The following is a 25,475-nucleotide window of genomic DNA, read 5'->3' as shown; positions in this document are numbered from 1 at the left end:
GGAACGGGGGTCAAGAGGAGATCCTGAATTCACTTGACTCAGTAAGGTCAGGAGTTCATTGTAGGAGATTGACAGAAGGTCAAGAGGCCAGCATTTTGAGGAATGGGTGTGAGGGGGATGCGAGGAGCATATCTTCCTTTACACTACCTGAAAAAGACGAATAAATGTAAAAAAACATTTTTGTGAAAATCGATGTTAACTCATTGCAGCGGCCAGTTGATGGTTCTAGGGGTGGGTAGTCGGAATTTACCTCCACTAGTGATTTGAAAACTAGGAAGAACTCCCTGAGTGAGATGGAAGCGTTTCCTATTTTTGTAGCGTAGTAGGTTGTCTGGGCAATTCTAACCCCCGAAAGCTATAGTCAAATTGCTTCCTGGTATTTTAGCCTACTTGCTCCCTCATTGTGCCTCCTCCATTTCCTTTCCAATTGCTTACAATGCTTCTTCAGTATTAACAGGTTCTGGGAAAGCCATGGTGACTGCTTCAATTTCTGTGGGCTCTTATGGGTCTTTATGGGGAGGTCAATGTCTAACACATTTTTTGTTCAATTAAGAAACCTGGAGTTTAGCCTTGGTAATGGAGTCTCCCAGGACAGGTTTAGTATTGCAAAGAATGTCATTCCAAAGTTTTTTTACCCAATTTAGACCATCAACGATTCTTTGTTATAGGCCGAGAAGGGACATAAGGTATAGAAGAAAGGTGAAAAGTGATTAGGATCAAATAATGATCTGACCAAACGAAAGAGATGGGTTGCTGAACCTGGAGACTGGGGGTGTTGCCAAAGACCAGATCAATGGTATTACCTTTCACATGGGTGGGGTCCTTAACCCTTTGTTCAAGTTGTAAGCAGGTGAAGTATTGCAAAAGACAGTTAGCACCCCGACTGTTTTTTCCTCAGCATGGATGATAAAATCTCCAAAAAGAGTAAAATTCGATTTGTTTAAGGCCAGGTGAGCCACTGCCTCTGAGAGTGTATTAAGAAAGTGGGCAGTTGGACCTGGAGGACTATGCAGTAATGTTACTGCAAAGGTGCCCGTGGCATTAAAAGCGATTGCAAAAGAGAGACTTTTGCAATCCATGAGGGTGGAAGAGGAGTAAACGCAATTCAGACTATCTTTAAGAATGATGGCAATAACTCCACCACCTTTGCTTGTTCAGTCTTGCTGAAGAATGTGATAACCAGGGGGAAAAGCCTGGACAACATCAGGTTCAGAACAGTCGTGTAACCAGGTGTCCGTTAAAAATAGGATATCAGGGTTGTAGTCCTGGATTAGGTAGAAGACATTCATCTTGTGGCAAGCTAATGACCTACAGTTTATGAGAAAAATATGAAGTGCTAGTTATGTCAAAAAAGTAAATAGATAGCTTGACTTACTTCTTTGAATATGTGCTAACCAGGTTCTATACCCAGGAAATGGAGAATGTAAAAATCACCACTCCAGTAAAATGTTTCAACTAAGACCTAAGAATGTTATATTGTGTTGTTATTTTGGTGTTGATTCACTTTGAAATATTGTATAACACTTCACAAATAGGAATGCATGATAAAAATATTTTAAAATAATGTTCTTTTTTATTTCAGGGAAGTTTTTATTAGGATTTTGCATGAGCAAAACAGTACAGCTGGAAAGACATAGCTGGAAAGACAGTTCCTGGTGGGGTACCAGCAGGTTGTGTAGATACAACAGTAGAATACATAATGGAAGAACTTCATATAGCATTCGGAGGTGCAGTACAGAATTGTATATGTGGGAGAGAGAAGTAAAACTATCTGATGTTTGTGTGCTGGGAGAGTGAAGTTGTAAAGTGAGGAAAGTATGTGGGGTACCCTGGTTGGTAGCGTAATGAGTGGTGAAGGAGAGCGATAGAGATGAAAGGAGAGAGAAAGAGAAGGAAGAAATAGGGCGAAGAAAGTTATGCAGGGGTTAAAGTGGAATTGGGTAGAGAGTGAAGGAGGGAGTGGATGGCGAGGGGAGAGGGTTAGGTTGAGGGAGGGGAAGGTGGGAGTGGCAACTGATGCTTATGCTTTAGTTTCTTTTATTTTAGTTTAGTTTAATTAGGTTAGGGACATGTTTAAAATAATGTTATCCAGTTTGAGCCAGGTTTTATCACTATTTATCGTGGAGTCCTTAAGTATGAGTTATGGGAGTTAATTGCCTCTCTGCTGAATTGAACCCACTCCCACCAGGTATGGGAGGTGAGTTTGGAAGAGTCCTTCTATTCCGAGAGAATGACTTTGAGACCAATTGAGACCAAAATGTCCCATAAAAGGTGGTTTTCTTTGTTCAGTGTGTATTTTATGTCTGGGGGAGGATGCCTAGTGTGATGAAAGTTAGGTTAGGGGTCCAGTTAATGTGGAGTATTTGTGAGATTGTGAGATAATATTGTTATTTTATTTTAATTTCTCTGTTATTTTTCCAACTGGATGTACACTTGCTTCTTGATCAACTGGTTTCCTATTTGTATTCTTTGATCAACCGATGTACATTATGTATTTTTGTATATTTTATTGTATTCTATATTTAGAAAATAAAACATAATAGGAAAAATAAATGAAAATGTCTGTCGATCTATTTGTTTGAAAATATTTTAATAGAAACTATTTTTATTTTGTATTTAGAGTCTAAGTGTTGTGCTTTATTTAAAATATATCTTTTTTATTACCTGTAAACTAAACTTAAACTCTCACTCTACCCTTTGTTGGCAGTCAGATTTGTTACCCTAAACTGTTTCTTACCTTATCTAAATGATGAATGCCAGTAATACCCATAATCTAATAGTTAATCTAAAACATACCTTGTCCATATCAATTACTTAGGGCCTGATTTAGAGTTCGGCACATAGGTTAACATGTGCCATTGGATATAATGCACTTGTAATTTGGAGGATGGGATAACCATCGTATTTGTGATGGAGTAACTTGGACGCTGAACTCTCAATCAGAACGTACAGGCCAGATGTTTCAACATTAGGAAATGCGATTTCTGAATTGTGGCCCACTAGGAATCTCATCCATCACAGGGATGGTGGCTTGCTGGGGTCAGCAAATCACCATGTTTTGTGCGTGTTTTTTAGGTTTCGCGTTAGCGAAAGACCTATTGCTGCCTAGTCAGCGCTGAAGGGACCACAGGCCGGGGCACGAGCGCCGATTGCATCTCGTGGACGCGCACGCATGCCCAGCCGTGCACATCTTTTGCTCTACATTCCACAATCACAGCGTCAGCCTCTCTCATTCACGCGCGCACACACAGCTACACTCACGGAAGCATGCACACACACACACACACACACACAGGTAGACACACACAGACACACACCCCCACGACTAAGCCCCACTTACCTTATCGCATCAGCAGCCTCAGCCGCCACTCCTGACTTCTGCTGCCACCGCTCCTCTGGGCCGGCCATCCACTCCGTGGGCGCATAAGAGGAAGTCCCGCCCTACGACAGCCGTGAGCGTGCACATCCCGACACCGGAAGTTCGGGAGAGTGCATGGTCACGTTGTATTTTTAGCAGACTTTTGCTTTTCTTCTTTGCCGCTTCTCACGCCCTGTCTTCTCGCTATCTGGCCGGTGCTTGCAGGGGGCTGCTGTAGCCCGAGGGGACTCTCCTCACACATCCCTCTGTTGACATAGTTCCTGCGCAGTGCGCGAGCTGAAACGCCGTATGCTTAGGGACTGCTGTGCTCGCGCTGAACCTCGGGAGACCCCAGGACTGCCGCTTCTCGCCTTCATTCTTCTATGGAAAACCGCTGAAAACTATGGGTTCCCCTGGAAAGCAGGTACAGCTATAACCAAAAATACATTCATATTCCGAAATAGTTTCCTACTTTGAAATCTTATAAACGCGTCTTGCGAAGCGGTTTCCTGGAGCAGAGAAAATGTTTTTAGCAAGTCCTTTCCGCTGTGGTTTCTTTTGAGACAAAATCCTAAAAATGTGAGAAATGCGAGTAATGCATATAGAAGAAAAACATGACTATTTATCTGGACAATTTCAGCTGGGAAATAATCTGTTTTATATACCGGGTGTGCTGCACAGAAATACTGCTCTGTACTTACGTTGTTTTGAATGAACTTTCATTGTAGTTCTAAACTCTAGCATTACTAAATGACTTTTATTGCAGGCAAATTCAGGGACGAGTTTAGCTTAATTCAATGTTGGTAATTCAGATTCCAGCACTATTGCAATTAAATAGAAATAAATGAAATGTGGTTTCATTGGTCACTAGATTATATTTATTCTTGATCACGATAAATGGGAAAAGTTGCTATCAGAAAGGCAGTTTTGTAACTTTCAAAAATAGAATTAGTCCACGTGCAATTGCATCATTTTTTCCACACTCTCGAAGCACATGTAAAATGTGTCCAGGTGAAACCAGGACACTTCACGAAGAGCAGGTGAGTTACAGCGTGCGTTTAGTTTTGCTTAATGCTAATTTTATAAATTGCATAGACCACGAAACCACACACGAGCCAACTTGCTTAACACAGTCCGTTTTTGAGCTGAAGAACTGAACAAGCATTTACAATGCAACGGTTTCGCCTTTGGAAAAGTTAGAGCTATTAGCAATGTAAATGACAATGCCATTTATTTATCTGTTTTCAAAACCAACACATAAATACAAATTTTGTCATTTACAATGCCAATAGCTCAAACTTTTCCAAAGGCGAAACCTTTGCATTGTAAATGCTTGTTTAATAAAGCAGACTTTTTTTTTAATGCAGCCTGTTTCCCTTAAAGGAATTGTTTAAAAAGAAATGTTTCTTTCTTTCTTTGTGTTTTTTTTTAAGAAGAGGCAGTAGTCCAGTGGACCACTGCATCCTCTTAAACAAACATTTTTGTCTACAGTTACAAAGGGGAACAGGCCCCTTCCCGTTTGCGAATGCGGTCGCAAAACATTAATACATACCTTTGCAATTCGGTATTTGGAAGGGACCGCACTTCCAAATACCAAGTTGGTATTTGGTTGCAAGCCCCAATTGCGATTCGGTAACGTATTACCAAATCGGAGTTTGGGTTTGATGCATACCATAATGCTTTTTTCCGGTCGCAACCGGCTGATTCTGCAAATTGGACTGCTTGCAACTTCAAAAAAGCTTGACACGTCTTTCCCTTAGTCTATTACATAAACCTAACATTAGCAATACATTGTACCAAACATCTACCTTGTCTCTAACTCTGACATGAGCCTTAACATCTACCCTTTCCTTAATAATAAACTTAAATCTGAACCTAACCTTGGCCTTAGTCACTACCTTCAACTTAAACTAACCCAAACCCTCACCTTGGTCAGGCCTAATCCTTTCCCTACCACTTCACAAATTCTGACCCAAACTCTAATCCGAATGCTAAAACTAATGTTATCCCTCTTAACCCTGTCACCAACATAACCCTAATCAAACACACAATAGTTGATGGGAGGATTGCTTGAAATATGTCTACCTATTAGCAATCGCACAGGTAGCATTTCAGGCAATCTGTATGGACCCAGCCATAGGCAAATCAATCTTGAACCTGCTCCAATAGGAACAGTCCAGCCCGAAATGCCAGGCCAGGACCTACCAGAACACAAGCAACCCAAGACCAGATTTGCCACATAGAGGAAAGATCCCCATACGTGACTCTGAGCTTGCTGGAGCACACACATATGTTTAGGCCTCAATTTACTCAAAAGTAATGCAAAAAAAGGTGCTGCATTGCGTTGCGTGAAAGGGAGAGGGCAGAACAGCACCATATCCACTAAGAGATGCTGCTATTGTTTTCTCACGTGCGCTGGCGCACTTTTAGCTGACATGCACCAACACACTGGCGTAACGAAAAGTGAGGGGGCCTCCTTGCACGGTACTTAGGGGAACCCCCTCCGGGCTCAATCAGTAGCTCTCCCGGCCAGAGTTCAGTGCTGAGGGGGCCCCTTGGAGCTAGGGGCACCCCCGCACCGCGTGGGCTGCGGGGGCCTGTGTTACGCCCCTGCACCAACACATACACCCTTGCCTGATAGTGCAAGGTTGAGTGCGTTCTATAAGGAATATTTTGTGTACTGGAAGGATCCCTTCCAGTACAAAAACTATCCTTTAACACTTTTCCTGCTTTTTATGTGTGCACGCATGCATGCAACGTAGCAAAAAAGAGGAGAAATGAAAAAAATTCTCCTCGTTTCGCATGCTTAGAGGAGGCATAGGAATTTGGAGCAAATCCCTGTTTACAATTGTTTGCAGACAGGGATTTGTGCAAAAACTCATTAGTGGCTGCAAGAGAACGCCCATGCACCACCCACTGAACGCCCACTAGATGCAGTGTAGCGCAAAGCAACGCGTTCTGGAGCTTTAAATTACCTTGGGAAACTAATCAATGCAAATCATGATTTCCAATGAATAGTACACTCCCAAATTACACTTTGCATCGGGTTTGCTTTACAAACCTGTCAAACAGCATTAGTAAATCTAGGCCAAGGTGTACATTTAGGGGCAGATTCACTTCTGCGTCACTTTTCCCATGCTAAAAATTATGCAAAAGTGGCGCAAGGGCCTTGTAAATAAGCCCCTTAGTGCCTGTATATGTGATGCCTAATAATAGGTTTGAAATAAGCTAATTAGAAATTGATTTAGCACACGCGAACGTAACTTTTTTTGTTTTCTTGCCAGAAAGTTCATGGTTCACACACATTATATTATAAACTTGATTAATGGGCAGGTTGGTTTTCGATCTCCAAATCCTGACGTTGGTGACTTGTTCCAGGATTGGTAATGTCCACGCCCAGTGAGAGTCTTCAAGAAGGAGGTTAGTAAGACTTTGCGTGTGTTAAATTTCTTATATCATCAAATTGAAAATCGAATGACCAGTGCAAGCACCCTCATTCAATACATTACATATTTGATCTTCCTAAATGAAGCATTTAAAAGGAGACTGCACAATACTTTTTGTCTTCACATTATACTATGTGTCCAGCTCAAAGTTCAATAACAAGTATAGATTTCTTCAAAGTTCTTTCTCCTTTGACAAGCAGAATAGTAGAAGGATAAGTCGCTTTATATGTCTTAAAATTGCCCATCACTATTGGCTGCTTGTGCTATCTGATGACTAGTTTGTTAACATCCTAATGGCTTGGAACTAATCCATCTTCTGGGAGCCCCCCTCACCCCAAGACCAGGAACCAGCTGCTGGCATCTCCTCACACAGCCCATGATTAGCTTCACTTTGATATTTACTACAGAACAATGGTAGCCTCCATGGCTTAGTTTTTTCAAATCTTAGGTTAAAAAAAGGCATCAGGGATCATGTATATATTGTATAGTATTGTTACTGCATTTATATAGCACTTACAACCCATGAAGAGGCGCTTTACTACAAGCAGAACCCTAGTTCAGAAACTAAGATTAGTGATAAATTCAGTTGTCGTTTTGGTGTAGACCATGCCAAGTTCCACCACACCCAGGATAACGAAGTTTAACATCATGAAAATATTTCTGGGGAAGATAGTTCTGAATTCTGAAAGTGGATAACAACACATGCAACTGAGAGGAAGTTAGCAGGAGGAGGAGCACAGGAAGTGAAGATTGAGAGCCAGGAAGTGAAGGATAAAGCCCATCTCTAGACCTTGTATCTGAGCAGACATATCTATGAGATATGAGAAGGAAACAACAACGATCATGAGAAACTAACCCTTCTACTCTTTCGTCAAAAGTGTGGGCAAACGAAAATGCTTCAATAACAACACACACGTGTTTACACAGCCTGTTGTGGTTGAATGCACTTTAGCTAGCAGACAGGTTTGGAACACAAGTGAGTGGCTGGTTGTGTTCAAGAGAGTGAGCAATACATCTCCTGGAGCACAGCATCATGAGAGTATTTTTATTGATCTATGATATCCAGAATTGATAGTGAGGGATAGTAAAAAGATTTGTGGATTGCACAACGCATACTAACTTCCAATTAAGAAGTGCATGTAAAGTGCATGTAAGTGTTAAGAAGATACAGACACACAGATCAAGAAACTCTTCATTGAACCCAAGTGTCTTGGTGGCTATGCTGGTACTGATGAATTACAGGAGTGAAGTAAAGCCCACCGGCAATGGGTTCCGCAAAGTGTGATCCAAAAGAGATGGTAACATGAAACAGGCAAAAAGTGTCTTTTTTCTCAATCAGTTTGCAACACAAAATTGAGGTATAAAAGCGGTCCAAATCTGCTTTGCAGCGAAACTATAAATATCCACATTTCTGGCATTTTGTTAGTTCTCTGGCCAGCATAACATGATCTAGGGAGAACTGCCAATCACCAGAACTGCCCACAAAGCAAGCTGTTTATAGTGTTTGGGCAGTTCTTTGGCTGCCTTCTGCCTTTTTTCATCCACGGACAGATAGACCAGATTTGCAAAATTTCACAGATCATCTGCACTATGAACCGCTTGCGGTTAGTGAGGAATGGAAAAAATTGCCCAGCCCTAGTACCACTGTTTATTTGCACCGACTGCAAATATAAGATCACCGCAGGTTGTGCATCTACGTGGGAGAAGCATCAGGATGTGGTCTGCTAATCTCAGAGGTTTGTTTGTGGCACGGGGTGATATTTTCTGAAGAGGCTAGCTGGGCGATTTACAATAAAGAGGTTTGCAAGTGGGTCAGACTATTTCAAATATGATATGTGCTTGAGTTGCTCCCCGTTTGGAAAATACGGGGAAACTGCTGAGACTCATACAGGTACATGGGCAAAATTCCCGAGAAAGCCTGTGAGGAGCACTCGGACCGAGTCTGAAAAGCTGGAAAAAAACTATGGAAAGCACGTAGCACGCTAAAGGAGCACTCGAGCTGAGCTGAGCCTGAAAAGCCGGAAAACGCTCTCAGTGCCTGAGGTGAGCCGTCCGTTTTGGCGCTCTCGAACGCTCTTTGTGATTTTCATATTACCGCTAGAGCATTCGGAAAACGGCTTCTGTAATGTGCCAAAATTTGAAGTGAGGCAAGGTGAGGAGACTCGCTTGAACTAACGCTGCCACTGAGATCTGTTCCTGATTTGACCCTGATTCAACCTGACCTCCCTATGAACATCGTTGGGTTTTCTAAAGTGTTTCAAGCGTAAGACTTAAAAGACTCAAAGACTCAAAGACTTTAAAAGACTTTAATATCCACGGAGCAGCTTTCAGTTCATGCAGTACCTGGAGCGATTGTGTGTTCTTATAATACTGGGCAATAGCTAGTAAATAGCCCATAAGGGACTACTTGTTCCAGCACACCCTGCGATCCCAGTTTGCACGGCGGTCCCTGAACGGCAGAGCAATAGTGAGAGCTAAAAGGGGGGAAGAAACGCCTTTTTTAAAAAAAAAATGTGCTGAGGTTCCAAAAGGTTGACTATCGTACAAAACTGCTGTTCACCGTTTCCTGAAGCTGACACTGGGGCTTACTGTTGTTTGGCGACTCATGGCCGGCCTTGGCTCCGCCCCCTCACCACCGCGAACGACCGGCCGGGCTTGGCTCCGCCGGTCCATCACCGCCTACAATCCCCAGGATCCCTTGGGGAAAACGTCTACGCCACCACTGATCGCGCCAGGAGGCGCATAAAGCAGCATCAGGTCCCGCGAGGACGCGCGCGGGACGTGCCGGACGAAGCCCGGACAAAGGGCGGACAGTCTGTGACAGTCCGTGGCTGGCCGTAACCCCTGTCCGTAATTGTTGTGGCCCTAACTTGCTGCCCCTCAAGTAAGATTCATCCTTGACATTATACCCTCGAGGTTTCTGTTAATTCATTCAACTGGTGGATGCTTTGTGCTTACTTGGCTTTGGGGGTGATACTTCTAGTTAATTAACAACCAATTGTGTGAAATATGTCTAAACAAAGGTCTTCATCTGTTCCAAACACTATAGATAACTATCTGGTTCAGGTGGTGAGTAAAATAAATACCACTAGACGGATATCACTGGGCTTGAGCTCACCCCCTGCCAACTCTCTTCTTGATCCTACTACGTTAGAAGTTCCGATACAGGTACACAGTAGCGACATTTCAGTTACCGAGATAGGCTCGAATGCTAATCTTGATTTGAATATGTCCTCTGCTGACAACATAGACAATGACCCAGGTGATCAGTTAAATGTAATAGAAGACGATCCCCCCTCCCCTGTGTCTGTGCCTGCGACTAGAGCTACTAGAACATGCAGAAAGGGTCAGAGCAAACGGGGTGGGTTACGCTCTAGTAGGAAAAGAACAGTATCTTCACCAAAAGCCCCAGTTATAGCAGAGGTGATCGGGTAACAAGGAGAGAGGGAGATATTAGGTGAGGAACTGATTAATAAGTTAGTGTGTATGTTTGAATCCAAGATGAAATCTATAATCAAACCACTGGTAACAAAAATTGACCTATTATCAGCAGAAGTAGTTAGATTAGGGGGACTGGTAAATAAGACAGTCGAGGAGGTGGGTAATATTCCTACTTTAGTTAAAACTAGACTTGTATCATCGATAGACACCTCTAGGGGCGGGATAGGGGGTAATGATGATGAGATACCAGCGATGCCAGTTCCACAGCCCACCCAGCAGCCAGTAGGTAATGGTGCCCGGGTAATAGGCAGTAAAGATTTACAATCAAATTCTATAGGGGTCGAAGTAAACCAAGGCCCGGTTCAACTCATTGTAGAGGCTTCTCCTCTTGTTTTGGTATTGGCCAATGTACCTCCCTTAAAACCGGGTCAAGCAGAGCCTACCTCCTCTTTGATTAGCAAAGCATACCACTGGCTATGTAATAATATGTCGATAACTCCGAGTGGTAAACAACAGCTAGCAGGGGAAATTACCATGGCAAGAAGGGTGGAATGGATAGGGAACAGCGCGAAAAAATTAAAAGGAGATTGCGTAGTACTACATTTTCTAAGCCCTGAAGTACTTCCCGAGCTTTTAAGATGTATTTTTCCCCCGCAACGTAGGAGTGCCGAGATTGTTCCGTTAAACTTGGATTTTTTCTATAAAAGAGGGAGTACAGTGAATCCAAGTATTCTAAAGACAAAATGGAACTCTGTTAGAAACAACTGGGGTAGGGCGACACAACCTAGTGAATGGGGAATTAGTGTCGAGAATAGTTATGCGGCACTGTCAGATCTAAATGAGTGCGACTGACTTGAGATGGCAGGTAGTGGTGAATCTAATGAGCTGGCTGAGTTAAATGTTGTCTCTACTACTGTTGCTGAGGTTTTTGGATCTTTTACTACCACCTGTGTGTCCCGAAGAGGTTCAACAGGCAAGATAGTTCCTCTGGCTAATAGTAAGAAGAATGTATACCCTAAGCTCCCGTCTAATTCCATTGCAAAACCTGAGCTTGAGGCACGTGTAGTTGTTCCCAAAGTGGGTTTTAGCATTGAGAATACTTCAATAAGAACAGATGTGATTGATGCTATTAGCCATGAAGGTATGCTGGCTGGAACTGAACGGGAATTATTTGAAGAAAATGCAGCGAATTCGTCAATGATGGCCTTGGATGGTATTGAAGACACTGTGGGGAAATTCCTCTCATGGAATATTGCAGGACTGGGTTCTAAGTTGGACTCTGGAGAGTGGCTTCGATTTATTAACTCCTTTGACCTATGCATATTCCAGGAGACCTGGTCATGTGAACCAACTTTTGCCGAGGGATATTTAAACTATTTTGTACCAACTCTAAAAGGCACAAGGGGAAGACCAATGGGTGGTTTAACCATCTGGGTCCGACAGACATCGAAAGTGGATGTCAAAGTGAAAGAAACTAGCCATAGAGACATTCAACTAATCGCATTAAAATCTGATATTTTGGGAACTATAGACATCTACAATGTATATGTGAGGGGTTCTAGGGGTGGGAGGTCTGCGGTTTTGATGGCCTTGGGCTCCCTACTTGATACTTATTCCCAGGACAATCATATTGTCATTGCAGGTGACTTTAACAGATCATTTGAAACCTTAGCCGTAGATGATGATTTCTTGGGAGATGAAGAGGATAGGCACTGGGGAGTTCCAAAATTAGAGCTGAAACCAGTTGTGCGCTGGACTGAGGATGTGATTAGTATCAATGCCTTATGTTTCGAAAAGGGTTTAAGAGCATTAAATGGTAGGACATCAAGTGACAAAAACGGGTCCATGACATTTGATAATGGGCGGCATAAGAGCAGAATAGATTATGTACTTTGCAGTGTGCAACTATGGCCGATGTTATGTGACATGGAGGTTGTGTGGAGGAGCGAGAGTGATCACAATCCTCTGTGCATAAAGCATAAATGGTGGTCATTATTATCTACTAGGACTAGTAGCTCCACTGCCCTTGCTCTACCCTTAATTGTCCCTACTAACGATATGCGTAGGCTGAGATGGATAAATGTTGTAAATAATCAACAAGCCATGGAAAACATTAAAATCGAAGCTGACAAAGCGATATCTGCTATGGAACACATTAAACCTCCTAGTACTGAGCAGAATGGCGTGGTAGTAATCCATGACACTCTTTTCTCAGTAATTAAAAAACATTTTTTAAAACCCGCAAAAGGCAAGAGAGCTCCAAAGAATGCAAAATGGTATAATGCCCATTGCAGAGATGCACGCAATGCCCTAGGTACTGCATTAAAGGGTAGGGATTTAATGGCTATCCAATCCGCTAGAAAGGAATACAAAGCCAGTATAGCGATTGCTAAGAAAGCCTGGGATGAGTATCACTGGTCCGAGTTAAAAAGAGCAAGTGATAAGAAAGACTCTAGACTGTTCTGGAGCATTGTCAAATGGGGTGGAGAGGGGAATCCCGAACCCCCAAATAACAATGTCCCGGAAGAAGAGTGGGTAAAAATTTTTGGAGCTCAGTATGCTGAGACTAAACAGGCCACAACTATAGTGGATATAAAATATACCTACTTTAAAGAAAAAAATTTCAGTCCACAAGAAATCCTGGCTGCTTTGAATACTGTGAATAGCGGGCGGGCACCAGGCATGGATGGGGTCCCTGCTGATGTCTTTATCAATGACAAAGTACGCTGGTGTAAATATATTTGTCTCCTCGTTAATAATATTGCTGGAGGTGCAGAGATATCAAAATCCTGGCAGGGAGCAATAATTATACCAGTATTCAAGAAAGGCGATCGATCCCAGCCCGTCAATTACAGGCCGATTAGCCTTATTGATACTATCCAAAAGATTATAGGGCGTGTAATAGTGAATAGGCTTCTTGACTGGGCTGAGGATAACAATGCGCTGTCACAGTTTCAAGTGGGATTCCGTAGGTCCACAAGCACTGTGGATCAGGTTTTCCACTTCAACTTACTGCAATGGAAGACCGTGGTGCTGGGCGGAGGTAGCCTATATGCGGCTTTTGTCGATTTACGGGCTGCCTTCGACCTAGTGCCACGGTCGAAGTTGTGGTTTGTTCTTAAGAACTTGGGTGTTCCTGAAGACTTACTGTCCCTGATAATGCGGCTTCATGAATCAACATTTGCTAGAATTCAGTGGGGGGGTCAGGGCTTGGAGACAGCGGACTTCCCGGTAGAGCGGGGCGTTCGGCAAGGCTGCTCAATGGCCCCTACTCTATTTATATTGTTTATCAATGGTGTTGTACCCCGCATGATATCAGCAGAGTTGGATGCCCCTATGCTAGCTGGCACTAAAATTCCAATTTTAATGTTCGCGGATGATACGCTTATATTATCAAAAACTCCGAGCGGTCTCCAGCGGGCATTGGCTATCTTTGACCTGTTTTGTGGTGAGCATGGCCTGGAGGTTAATGTGACCAAAACAAAGCTTATGATTTTTAATCTCCATCCTAGTTTTAAGTCAAAAATTATTATGAATGGGCGGCCTTTAGAAATGGTGAACATCTTTACTTATCTTGGTATTCATATCTCAAATAAGAACGGCTGGACTAAGCATATAGATATAGCAACTCTGAGGCACAGACAAATATCAGGTGCTATTAGTGCCGAGCATAGAAAGTCCCTGACGAAACCTATAAAACCTGCTTTGCAGGTATATGAGGCAAAGGCTCTTGGTTCTGCATTATACAGTGCTGAACTATGGGGTTTCGAGAAGGTGGCTGCCTTGCAAATCTCGGAAAATAAGTTTTTACGTTCTATAACTGGTGTCCCGAAAAGTTCTCCCTTGGTGCCCCTCAGATACGACTTGGGTAGAAAAGCGGTTGCAGACTTGATCAGATTACGACCAATCCTGTACTGGAGAAGGCTCTGGACCACGCCTGAGCTTTCTCACTATGCTGAGGGGTTTTTAGACATCATCAAAGTGGATATATTCCACAAAAACAGGTGGCTTAATTCCCTGAAAATAAGTTTGGATGAGCTTGGAATGAGTCCACTCTGGTCAAATCCAGCTGCAACAAATTTCCCTACTAAAAGCGCTCTAAAAGAAATTTATTGGGAAAAGGTGGCCTCCCGTTGTTGGAGTAGCACTAGTCTAGGATCTATGACTGAAGGATTCTTAAAGGCTAAGTTGTACCCTTCCCTGGAACCTTATTGGGATAGTATAACTAGGCCTGGTGACCGAAAACTTCTATTCCAATTGAGAGTAGGTTCTCTACCTCTCAGATCTTTGACAGCCAAATGGGAAGGTGTCCTGAATGTTAGCTGCCCTGCTTGTGGTTTCGCAAATGAAACCATGGTCCATTTTTTATTTGCTTGCACTGCCTACTTGGATCCAAGATGTGTATGGCTAAAACCGATGTGCATGAATTTAGGGACTACCAGTAGCTCAGTTGCCTTGCGTATTATATGCACCAGTAGTGAGATATGGATATCAATAGCAACTGCCAAATATCTTGGATGGGCATGGTCGATCAGACAGAGACTGCTAGCCATTTGACTATTCTCTGTCTGGGTATGTTGTATGGGTAATAGGCAGAGACTGCTAGTCATTCGACTATTCTCTGCCTGGCCAAACTGTCCACATAATGTATCCATGTCTTCCATCTAGAAATTTGTTAGTAATGGGTGTTTTAAAACTTTTTTAATGATATTTGTAATGTATATTTATTGATGTATGATATCTTTAAATCTTGATTTGTACATAGAGTCACAAATTGTAAATAATATGCTTTATCTTTTTATCGTAATTGTATTGATTGTATTTTTTAAACTATTCTTGCTTTTATGAGTGAAATCTCGAATAAAGCATACTTTGACTTTGACTTTGCTTGAGTAGATACTCAGACCAGGTATCTTAGAAGAGGTGAGACTAAATAGAGCCATTCTGTGATCTAAGTACGATTTGTCTCAGTCTTGACAACTCTGTATACATGAACTGGTGTTTCGTCTATCTGCAAAAATGTTTTGTCTGTTTTCGCCATAAGGCCTCCATTTCCACTTAAATCAAAATCAAATCAAATCAGGACATTTGTAATGCGCACATATCACGTCCAAAGAGTCTCATGGCGCTTGCAGACGTGGTGAATGGTGGTAGACCCACCATTTTGGTTTAAGCCGTCTTCCATAATTTCCAGGATTTAAGTACCACATCAGGTAAATACAAATGAGAGAGCATTTTTTAACAAGATGGGTGTTACATCAATAAACGAATACAACACTTGGAGAAAAAGAGAAATAATTATATTCCTCTACATAAGGTGTCAGAAGAGTAGACATTCTGACATGTAGGAAGAGGGTAGTCTTTTCAAACCCATGGACTGACTAGCCAGCAGGGCAACCAGTTGTTCCCAGCACTCATATCCGTCCTCCATGTGCATTCTGTTTCATATCGTTTTGATCTACAATTTCTTCTAAGTTAGAAGGCAAAAAAATCTTCAGTGGGACAAACTCCAAGTTAGTATTCAACTTTGTGAACTTAATAGTCGGCCACAAGGAGTATCACGATATACAGCATGCAAGCTTCGTTTTTCTATTTTTCAAAGCTTTACTATGAGATGGGTTATCCACCGATTTTTCTTTTTTACTTATTGTTTGACCCATTATTTTTTAAACATTTTCCTCTTCACATTGTATTTATTTTACTTTGGCTTGGTAGAGCCATAGAGTTGCTTTAATTTATTTCTTTAGCTGTCTAGTGGGTTTATTTAAGATTACACTTCGTTGGCCAGCGGTTTAGTTAGCAGTACCCACGGTCTGTATAAAAAGACACTTCAAATCTTCCATGGTACCTTCTCATGAAGAGTGGTGGTCCGAAATGCAACACATAGTGTAAGGTGAATATGTCATGTGTAGACTAAAGGACCAGATGGATGTATTTGAAAATGCATATTGCACCTTCCTGAACACTTCATTATCCTGACCATGCAGGTCAGATGACCAGAACCCCTAGAGTCGCATCGCCACTTCTAATTGAATACCATGATTCATTTATGTACATTGTATTGTAAGTTGTGCAACCCTCGGGTGTAATGCCTGTACAATGATGGATACTCTGGAAGATAATGGGACATGCTGCATCTAAATGACTTTTAGATCACCACTCCTATGCCACAGCTTTTCCACCACTGAACTCCTTATTGTAGGTGAAGAGTTTGTTTTGTAGTACAGAGACGTGCAAAGATTGTTGTTGTTAAAAATTCTGATACCCTGAATTTTATAAATTGTATATCGATGTTTCAAAATTTTCAATAAAGTTGTTTAATGTGTGAAAAATCTCAATAAAGGGCTTCTTTAAAAACATCAGTCCAACCTGATGAAGGTGAGGCAAGGTTGCTTTTACTGAAACCTATTCATCGCTGGGGTCATCCTATTTGGACAGTTTGAGGGCTCGGTCGCAGCTCCCATAAAGACTCTGGTACTCCGACCACATAGGCCTAGTTTCCTACTAGGATACACATCGAGGAAATGAAATTAGATATCTAAGCATGCACAATGACGCTTAAAGAACTGATTAGTACATATAGGGAGCAGACACTTGGACATGCAAGATGGACAAACACAGAATACACACTTGGGAGCTTGCAGGAAATGAATGGGCATGCAGTCTGTATATACACTGGAGCAGGGGAGGCTGGTTTCTGAGCAGTAGCACCACGCTTTGGTGAATGCATTATCACAGCCTGTAGCCATGACATTACAGTGGATTTCAAATTAAACACACTTCTGTCTTCCACTAACAAGTATAATTTCCTGTGCAGTGAAATTATATTACATTGTTTTTCGACGACGTAAAACCGCTTTACTCTAAATAAGATACATATGTTAAATGTGTAGAACACTGATGTCTAGATGGGCCTTTTGTGGTGCTTATCTCTTGTCAATTTCTTTACGAGTATCATGAAACTGACAATTTTTATTAGCCTTCCATTCCTGACTTTGCAAACTCAAGGTAAGTGAAGCAAGCTGCTAGACATTGTCCTTAACTAATAGGAGAACCTGCAGGGTACAGTATGGCCTCTTGAGACTGGGTACACAGCACCTGAACAGTGCAACACAGCATCCTGGAACCATAATTCGTAGGCAGCTTCAAAGCTGGGAAGTTCTACAGAGCTACTGAGGCATTTAAAAGTTGATAAAGGAATGTTTCTTAATGAGGGAGTACCAAGAAAGAATACAAATACCTTTTTGTAGGAAGTGCCCCTTTAAAGAAGTATGTTTCTTTTTCCATTCGTTTCTAAATAACAGCAAACCTATTTGTAAATTTAATTATTTTAAAGAAAATGGAAATGCCCCCCTCAATCTATGGCATATGCCATGATATGGTCCATTTTTGGAAAGTCTTTGATTTATTCTAGTTATTAGTTTCGGGCACAGATATAAATTCTGTGTACAGGATTCACATTCTGGAAAGCTCCAGTATTGTGCAGGAAACTGAATGCCATCCATCGATGCAACAGTGATTAAACAGAATTGATAATAAAAATGATAATGTAAATGTAAATGTAAGGGGACATTTTTATAGCGCACCTACCACGCCAAGGAGTATCTTGGCGCTCAAACAACCAGATGACACAGTTGAGGGAAAGAAATCAACTTAATGGAAGCGCTTTACACTTTACACCAATGCTATGCAGGCCGTATCTGTAAGAGAGAACACCCAAGTTTTTAAAGCTTTCCTGACATGAACATGCTTGCTCTAGTTAAAGCCAATTAAATCAAGTATTCATGGGTTATACTGAAATTATAGTTTATTTAGACAACCACCATAAAAATAACACTCTATTGTGCAGGATTAGACATTTAAAAGTTCTAGATTCAGAACCATGTTAAAACACAAATGAGCAAGACCGGAGCCCACATTTAAGAATTCCGTTTTAACAAATATGTCTCAGGCAGTTAAACGGTTCCTTACACCATGTTTTTTTTTTTAAACGTTCAGTAAATAATCCTTATCTCTTAAAATTGTGCAATCTACTAGCATATGTTCTGTTGAAAATGTTACATTAATTTCCCAAACACATCTTCCATTGTTACACTGGAGTTCTGTATAGTGCCCTTTCTCTGTAAAACATGGTTTAAGTGAATTCCAAGTTGCAAAGCTTTTTTGTGTAGCTTGTGGGCAAGAAAACCTGGCTAGATAATCAGAAACAACGGAATCTCTCAGAAAATCCCGAGGTCAAGTCCCAGATGTCCTTGAAGGCAAATTATCATCGCCAGCAGTCATTCTTGAGATATGAGCTTCTCTGGGTATATATTTCTAAACACTTTGTGCCAAGACCCGAAGGGGCATTTGCTCATTCAAGTTGAACAGATACATTATTTTGCAATTGCAAAAGCAAATAACTTGACTTAAAACCTATTCATGCCAACAAAAAAGAGAAAGTTTTCCAACCTATTTTTTTTATTTTTATTTTATTTTATCAGTAACCTATCAGTCCCAAATCCAGAAAGAGCTCTAGCGGAGTCTAAGGTGTACTCATCAACCAAGGATGAACGATGTTTGGGGCGATGGGAATTCAAAACAACAAATTTCCTTTTCCAAAGTTTTTAGGCCGGAATCCTTAGGAGTCACTATATAATGTAGGGACAGGTGGACTAGTGTGTAATGAGTATTTGCGCAGGTTACCAAATTTACAAAACTACTTGGATGAATTCTTATATTCAAAGGTTAAGTTACACACAACCCAATGTCAAAATTCTAAATATATTATTTATTATTCACTGTTGAATTGCTGATACATTTCTAGAGTCAATTAATGTGGTTAAAAACACATGGTCACATTATTTATAAAAACATTTTTGCTAAAAATGCAGAGCGAGAAGGCAGAAGAGAGGACACGGTTCAGGATTCTTCTTCCACCAACTTGGAATAAATAAATCTCCAAACTAATGGAATTCCCCAATTAAATGAAGGGAACCACAGAGAAGAATTAATAAAATTGTGGAATAAATTAAAGACTTAAAAGAGGAAGTCTATGGTTTCTACAAGAAAAACACGTCCTCCCCACATTCCATGAAGGCCACCAGCGAAAAATACAGCTTTTTTGGACAAAAGAACCAAGAAGATACATAAAGAGTTGAATGAAAGCAATAGAACAAAAGAAAAGATAACAATATGCCACAAGAACATTATAACTCCATGTGGAAGTAAATACTCCCTAGCAGGGCTTGACTTACCAGCACGCCTTTAAGATTTTTATCCACACAGATTATTGGAGGTCTTTTCAAGACCCAATAGATGTGTTTTTAAATTGAACATCAATGTCCTGAAGAAGGTGCAGATATTGTAGATCACCAAAACGCCGCGTCGACAATTTGTTCATTAATAAATGTTGTGTTTTAAGTGTAATAATTTGTGCACATAAGTTTTGCCATTCTTGAATTTTTAGCAAAAATGTTTTTATAAATAATGTGACTATGTGTTTTTAACCACATTAATTGACTCTAGAAATGTATCAGCAATTCAACAGTGAATAATAAATAATATATTTTGAATTTTGACATTGGGTTGTGTGTAACTTAACCTTTGTATATAAGAATTCATCCAAGTAGTTTTGTAAATTTGGTAACCTGCGCAAATACTCATTACACACTAGTCCACCTGTCCCTACATTATAGAGTGACTCCTAAGGATTCCGGCCTAAAAAGTTTGGAAAAGGAAATTTGTTGTTTTGAATGCTTGTTACCCATTCCTTTTCCAAGTAAAGGGGTATCTCCCTCTACATTATGTCATTTGAGTACAGTTTTTTAACTGGGGCGATGAGAACCCACTTCGGTCATTTCCTTCAAGCCAATTAAGGTCAATCCCCCCATCTAGGGACATGAGCTCCAAACCATACAGCATTATAGGAATTATTTTAGCTCAATAAACTGTGAGAAATGCAGCTGAAAAGACCTGTCATATTGCAGAACAAATTTTACAATGCTACCGCTCCGAACCACCAAGTGCTGAAAGGTTCAGATTCAATATTTACTCTAGGACATGCTACTAGAAAACAACATCCACAGATATTGGTAGAGCTGCAACACTCAAGATCAGGTAAACTGGGTTCAGCTTGTTGCAAACACTAGTATTTGAATCTTGTTGATTTTTATTATTAATTTAGTCAAAGCACCTTAAAGCTGGAGGGCATTGATCTTTTGTTTAAGATGGTGTCTAAATCAGCATGGCCAAGTTAACTCCATGTACCAAAGTTACTGCCTGTTTTTTTTCCTACTTTAGGGGAGAACAAGATAACTATCACTGAAGGAAGGTCAGCCAAGAGTAGACTAGACATTACCTGGACGTGCACGCAGTCCTATCTGTATCCATTCTGAAAATTATGTTTTTTTGGGATGGGCGTCCTTCCAGATCAACCTTAACCTGGGCCTAACTGCAAACTTGATAATGACCCAGGGGATTATTTCAGATCTTTAGTTTCTCCCACAGATGATCAGCTAAGTCACAGAAACTGACAAAGCCGCAACAGCGGCACCTGTACCACTTCCACGCGACCTCTGTGCGAGGTCCTACCAAAGGTAACAATGATCAATACTCGAGCAGCCCTGCAGCGAACCAGCTGGTCTGCAGGAACTATTTGTTGAGACTTGAAACTGTACAACATCTACACAGCCTGACAACATGCTTTTTGTAGAGACTGGAATGTCAAATTGTGCACCTTCCTTTTATGACTAAAATAGAATTTTATATCCTTGTCCATTAGAGGGTGCAAGAGAGAATTAACCTCTTTCATGATCAGTAGATGTATTCCTTGCAAATGAAACGGAAAGGGCATTTTCAAATAATTGTCTCAAAGTGGAGACCCCCCCTAAAAATTGCAAATTATCATTATTTTAAAATTAGTTTTCTGTCCAAAATATATCTCTTTATTTCCAGATATAGAATTATTAATTTGTAAAATTAATAGACGTTCTTCCCTGAAGCTTTGGACTTATGAGTGTTTACCTTACTGTTCTAAAGTGCCCGTTTTTTTAATGTATTTATTTTTTAAATATGTGTAGGACTCTGTTAGATAGAAGTTACGCTCTCATTGGATGCCGCAGAAGATGTTACTTTCCAAAAACATGTCCCCTGTGAACAAACTACCTTACGTGGGCTGGTATTATCAGACATATAGACCCCACTCTTGACTCTATTGATAACAAGAGTCTTACTTGTCAAGGGGAGGCAGATACTGTGATACGCAGAGTCCTGACTCTTTTCTGTTTACATTTCAGGAAATGAAACCCCGTTTTGAAAAAACTGATTTTAGAGAAAGCTGGTAGGGAAAGACTGTTGCCTGTTTTGCATAGTTAATTCAGTCACACAAAAATGTATATTTAATATTTTTTTATAGTTAGGGGATGGGTCAAGTAAATTTAGCAGATTAATTGCCATTGCTTCTTCTTTGCCCCCTTCTCCTCCCCACCATCTAAATTAAAACATATGAAGTGGAAATGTTTGCTAATTGCAAAGCTATAACAGCATTTTTATACCACGTTCTGACGTTCCCCATTACTAAAAATGGACAAGCGTAATCTGCGCCCAGCACTTTTATTCGAGGTTAATGCAGCATCAGCTCTCTGAATAGATACAGACTGAAGGGTGCTTATCTTTAATTTCCCAAAGATTTTTAGAGTGTGAATTCTGGACTAAGAAAAAGAAGACCAAATTCCCTGGCTACAAACTATTCAAATACTGAGTACTACATTAGTGCAAACCACAAAGTGTATTACTACCTGACACAAACAGGTCTTGTCATTACTTATCTTCATGCTATTAATTCTACTGACCTTAGGAGAGTGAAGGGCCAAATCAGCCCTGCATGGTTTAAAATATCCTGTATACAAATACTCTAGAAACAGTTGTGTCACGTACTGATTGCACTCTGATAGGCCACTGATTTAAATATAGTGTATTTAAATTAGACTAAAATTTAAAAAAAAATCCGTATTTTTTACTTGCTTTTAAAAATGCTTCTTTTGTTACGATGCTAAGAACATTAGCAAGCTGGGGACAATAGAAAAAAAACGCTCCCCTCCCATCAGGTTGGGTTTAGACACATGTATCTGCTTTGTATGTGTTATGTAATTAGTCATGTAATCTGAAGCCCTTATGTAATGCAACTGTTTTTTTTGTAAAGCGCTGTGACACCTTCTGGTAAAATAGGCGCTATATAAAAACGCATAAATAAATAAATAAATAAATAAGTAAATAAATCACGAAGGATCCAGAGAGATGGCGTTTACCTTCAAGGTTTCCCCCTTGTTGAAGGCCAGCTCGTCCTTCTCCGAGGCGTGGAAGGAGTACAGCGCGGTGGCCTCCATGTTAGTTTGGCACGCAGGTATGTATCCCCTCGAGGCTGCTGTTCTCCGCACTCCAGACCCCGAGCGGGTCCAGGCCGGACGGCAGAGGCTCCCCACCCCGTGGTCCCCCTCCCCGAACTCGAGCAGTGAGGGTGACCCTCAAACACGGGCCTCGTGAGGTGCAGCCGGAGGTCTCCGCGCGCCGGGCTCAGTAGACGCCCATTTCCTGCGGGGGCGGCTCGGCTGACATCGGCCTACGAGATCTGTTCGTTATCGTTTCTGTTTTTGCTCTTTTTAGAAGGGTGAGAAAGTCTATCTGACGAGGCGCGAAACAGGAAGTCCGTTGGATGGCAGCGGCGATGTGACTTTTACACCGAAGCAGGCCCTGTCACGAACGTGAAAACAAGGCTTTACCTGGTGCTGCGAGGGTTCCTTTCAGTGCTTTGTGTGTAAAATAAAAATTGCCAGGGCCCAAGACATTTCTGAGGAGACCACTGCTGCTCAAGCCACGTCTGGTCTCTGCCAGTAAAAACACCTTGTAATGTTATGCTATGTTATGATTTGTAGGGCACACTATCACCTGGAAGGGTATCTGGAGTTGAACAGGTGTGAGCCTAGCAAACCTAGGAAACACAAGGAGATGATGGATGGAGAGCTGGAACTTTTCAGACACTCACCCCCAGTCACAGATCTGGGTTGGGCTCATCATCGTTCTTTAGCTCACTTCGCCACCCCAGTTCAGACGCAACCATATGCAAATCAGTCTTGATCCTGTGCCTCATGGGAACAGTCCAGCCCGAACTGCCAAGCCAGGTCTTCCCTGGACCGGAAACAAGCATCCTGGGACCGGTTTCAGGATAACACCCCTTATCAGCCAGGCTAGCTTGAATCCAGCGGCAAAGCAAGCAAGGGACCCACGTCTGGGCATACCCTGCCAACTTAGGGTGAACAAAGCAAATACAAGGAGATTATAGAGTTTGCACTAAAACTTTTCAGACAATCACCCCCAGTCACAGATCTAGCAAACCTAGGGCCAGACTGACCGTATCTGGCATTGGGCATTTCCTTGTAAGGAGAGGGCCGGTTTTGTTACTGTAGGCCGGTTTTGCAGCAGTGCTGCAAATATCGCCCCCCAGTAAGAAACGCAGCAGTGCTTCACACTTGCAAACCCAGGGGCTGGTCTGACAAAATTGCCAAGGCTGCTTTGGGTTCCTAGTCCGGCCTTGCCTAGGGCCCAGTGGGACTACTTGAAAAGCTAGGTTTTCAGCTTCTTTCTTTGGAATTCAAGAAGTAAGGATGAGGTTCTTATGTGCAAAAGACGCCCCTTCCCTTGCGGAACTTGTTGATGAGCTTAAGAAATACAGACTCACATGTGGCGTCACTGCCCAGCCATAAGTGTGAAAAACATTTATGTAAAACCCTTTGCTTTCTCTCCTTTCATTGTTTGCTGAGGTTAAAGTCTCAGGATGAGTCATGATTCCCAAAAATAAGTGCCAGTGCCCTCTACCTGCACCAGCTGGCACAAATTAAGCACTGGGTAGTGTTTGAGCCCCATGTCAGTTATCTGAGATCCTTTATTTTAATGAAATGGTGCCAATATCTGGTGTCCTTGGAAGGACGTTAGGATATTGGCTATTGCTAGTTATTCCTTGTGCAATGTATCAATTCAACAAAATGCTGCAATAATGCTTATAGCTTAAAAGGTAAGTAAAAGGCTTACTGATCAGCAGTGCATCACAATGAGAATGCCTCAGCAGAGTGTACTGACAGTTCAACTAACATTTGGAGCTTCACGTGTCCAACATCTATGGAATAAACCACATGGGCCTGGGAAGGGGAAGGGGAGAGGAAGACAGAACAAATGGGTCACATAAGGTACCAAGCCTATATACAACAAATCCTTCCCCTTCACAATGAAATGCAAGCGGAGATCAATTCCGAATGATCCTCCAGGAAGGAGTTCTAATTCTTGAAGACAGTTTCACATAGTAAGATATAGATCTATCTGCAAGAAGAATCTCATGGGATACAGAAGTAGAACAGTAGTTTGGACATTGGGAATCAGGGCTACCCATTTCAGGGTTGTTTATGTCCTCGCACAGAGGTACCCTCTTGTGAAAACAGAAGGATTTCTGGGAGAAGGGAACTCCCAAGCCTCTTCGATCTCACATGCACTGTTAGTCTGACATATGTTATCAACACATTCGGCAGCTCTCCTTGCACTTCAACATTTACCATCCTGTGTAATGACACTCCATTTGCTTGTCTTAACAATCTGTAGTGGCCTTGAGAACTTGGGATTCCCTTTTTTTCTTTTTTCCATTCTCATGGGTATCCTTATAGGCGCCACATACCCCACTTTGAGTTTGGGTAATCTTACCCTATGGATGACATCATACCATTATTTGGTCTTGGATCGTCTAATTACAACATTCTCCCATATACATTCTAAATCCAATATGTCGCCCAGCGCCTTCTTGCTTGGGATAGTTGTGCAGGAGCCACTGTGGACACCTCAAAAGAGAGTGACCGTCCCTAGAGCAATCTGAAGGGACTGATACTAGTGATTAAGTGGTCACTGACCCCGTTAGACCACGGCCTCTCTCTTATAGTTTGAAGAACAGGCATCTAGTTTTGGAAGACTAAATGAACACTATATGTGCAGTAGTGATTAAACTGCTCCACCAGGCTGTTGTATTAGGGGGTCTTAAATAGCAGTCCTAATATGTTTGGTATTGTGCCTGCTAAGGAAGTCTATCATGTTGTGGGAGTTATATAGCAGCCCATTGTCACTAGCAGTGGCATTCAGAATTTCCTCCTGGCTAAAGATTTCAGGCAAACATTTTTGTAGTGGTGGATCTTTCCACAAAGGTTTCATCAGGCCAC

General features: G+C 41.6%; 1 protein-coding gene across 1 annotated transcript in view; it reads right to left on the bottom strand.

The window, feature by feature from the left end:
• GRAP (GRB2 related adaptor protein) overlaps window positions 1-22,828 on the bottom strand; it is a 426,467-nt gene extending 403,639 nt beyond the window's left edge. Inside the window, exon 1 of the mRNA XM_078664213.1 lies at window positions 22,533-22,828. Within this exon, the coding sequence (XP_078520339.1) occupies window positions 22,533-22,610 (78 nt within the window). The 5' untranslated portion in view covers window positions 22,611-22,828. The remainder of the gene's footprint in view (window positions 1-22,532) is intronic.
• Between the last annotated feature and the right edge of the window lie 2,647 nt (window positions 22,829-25,475).

This window comes from Lissotriton helveticus, chromosome 10 (assembly GCF_964261635.1).
Source record: "Lissotriton helveticus chromosome 10, aLisHel1.1, whole genome shotgun sequence".
In the NCBI taxonomy this organism is placed as follows: Eukaryota; Metazoa; Chordata; class Amphibia; order Caudata; family Salamandridae; genus Lissotriton; species Lissotriton helveticus.
The sequence above is the reverse complement of the archived record's forward strand: the minus strand, read 5'-3'. Positions and strand labels throughout refer to the sequence as shown.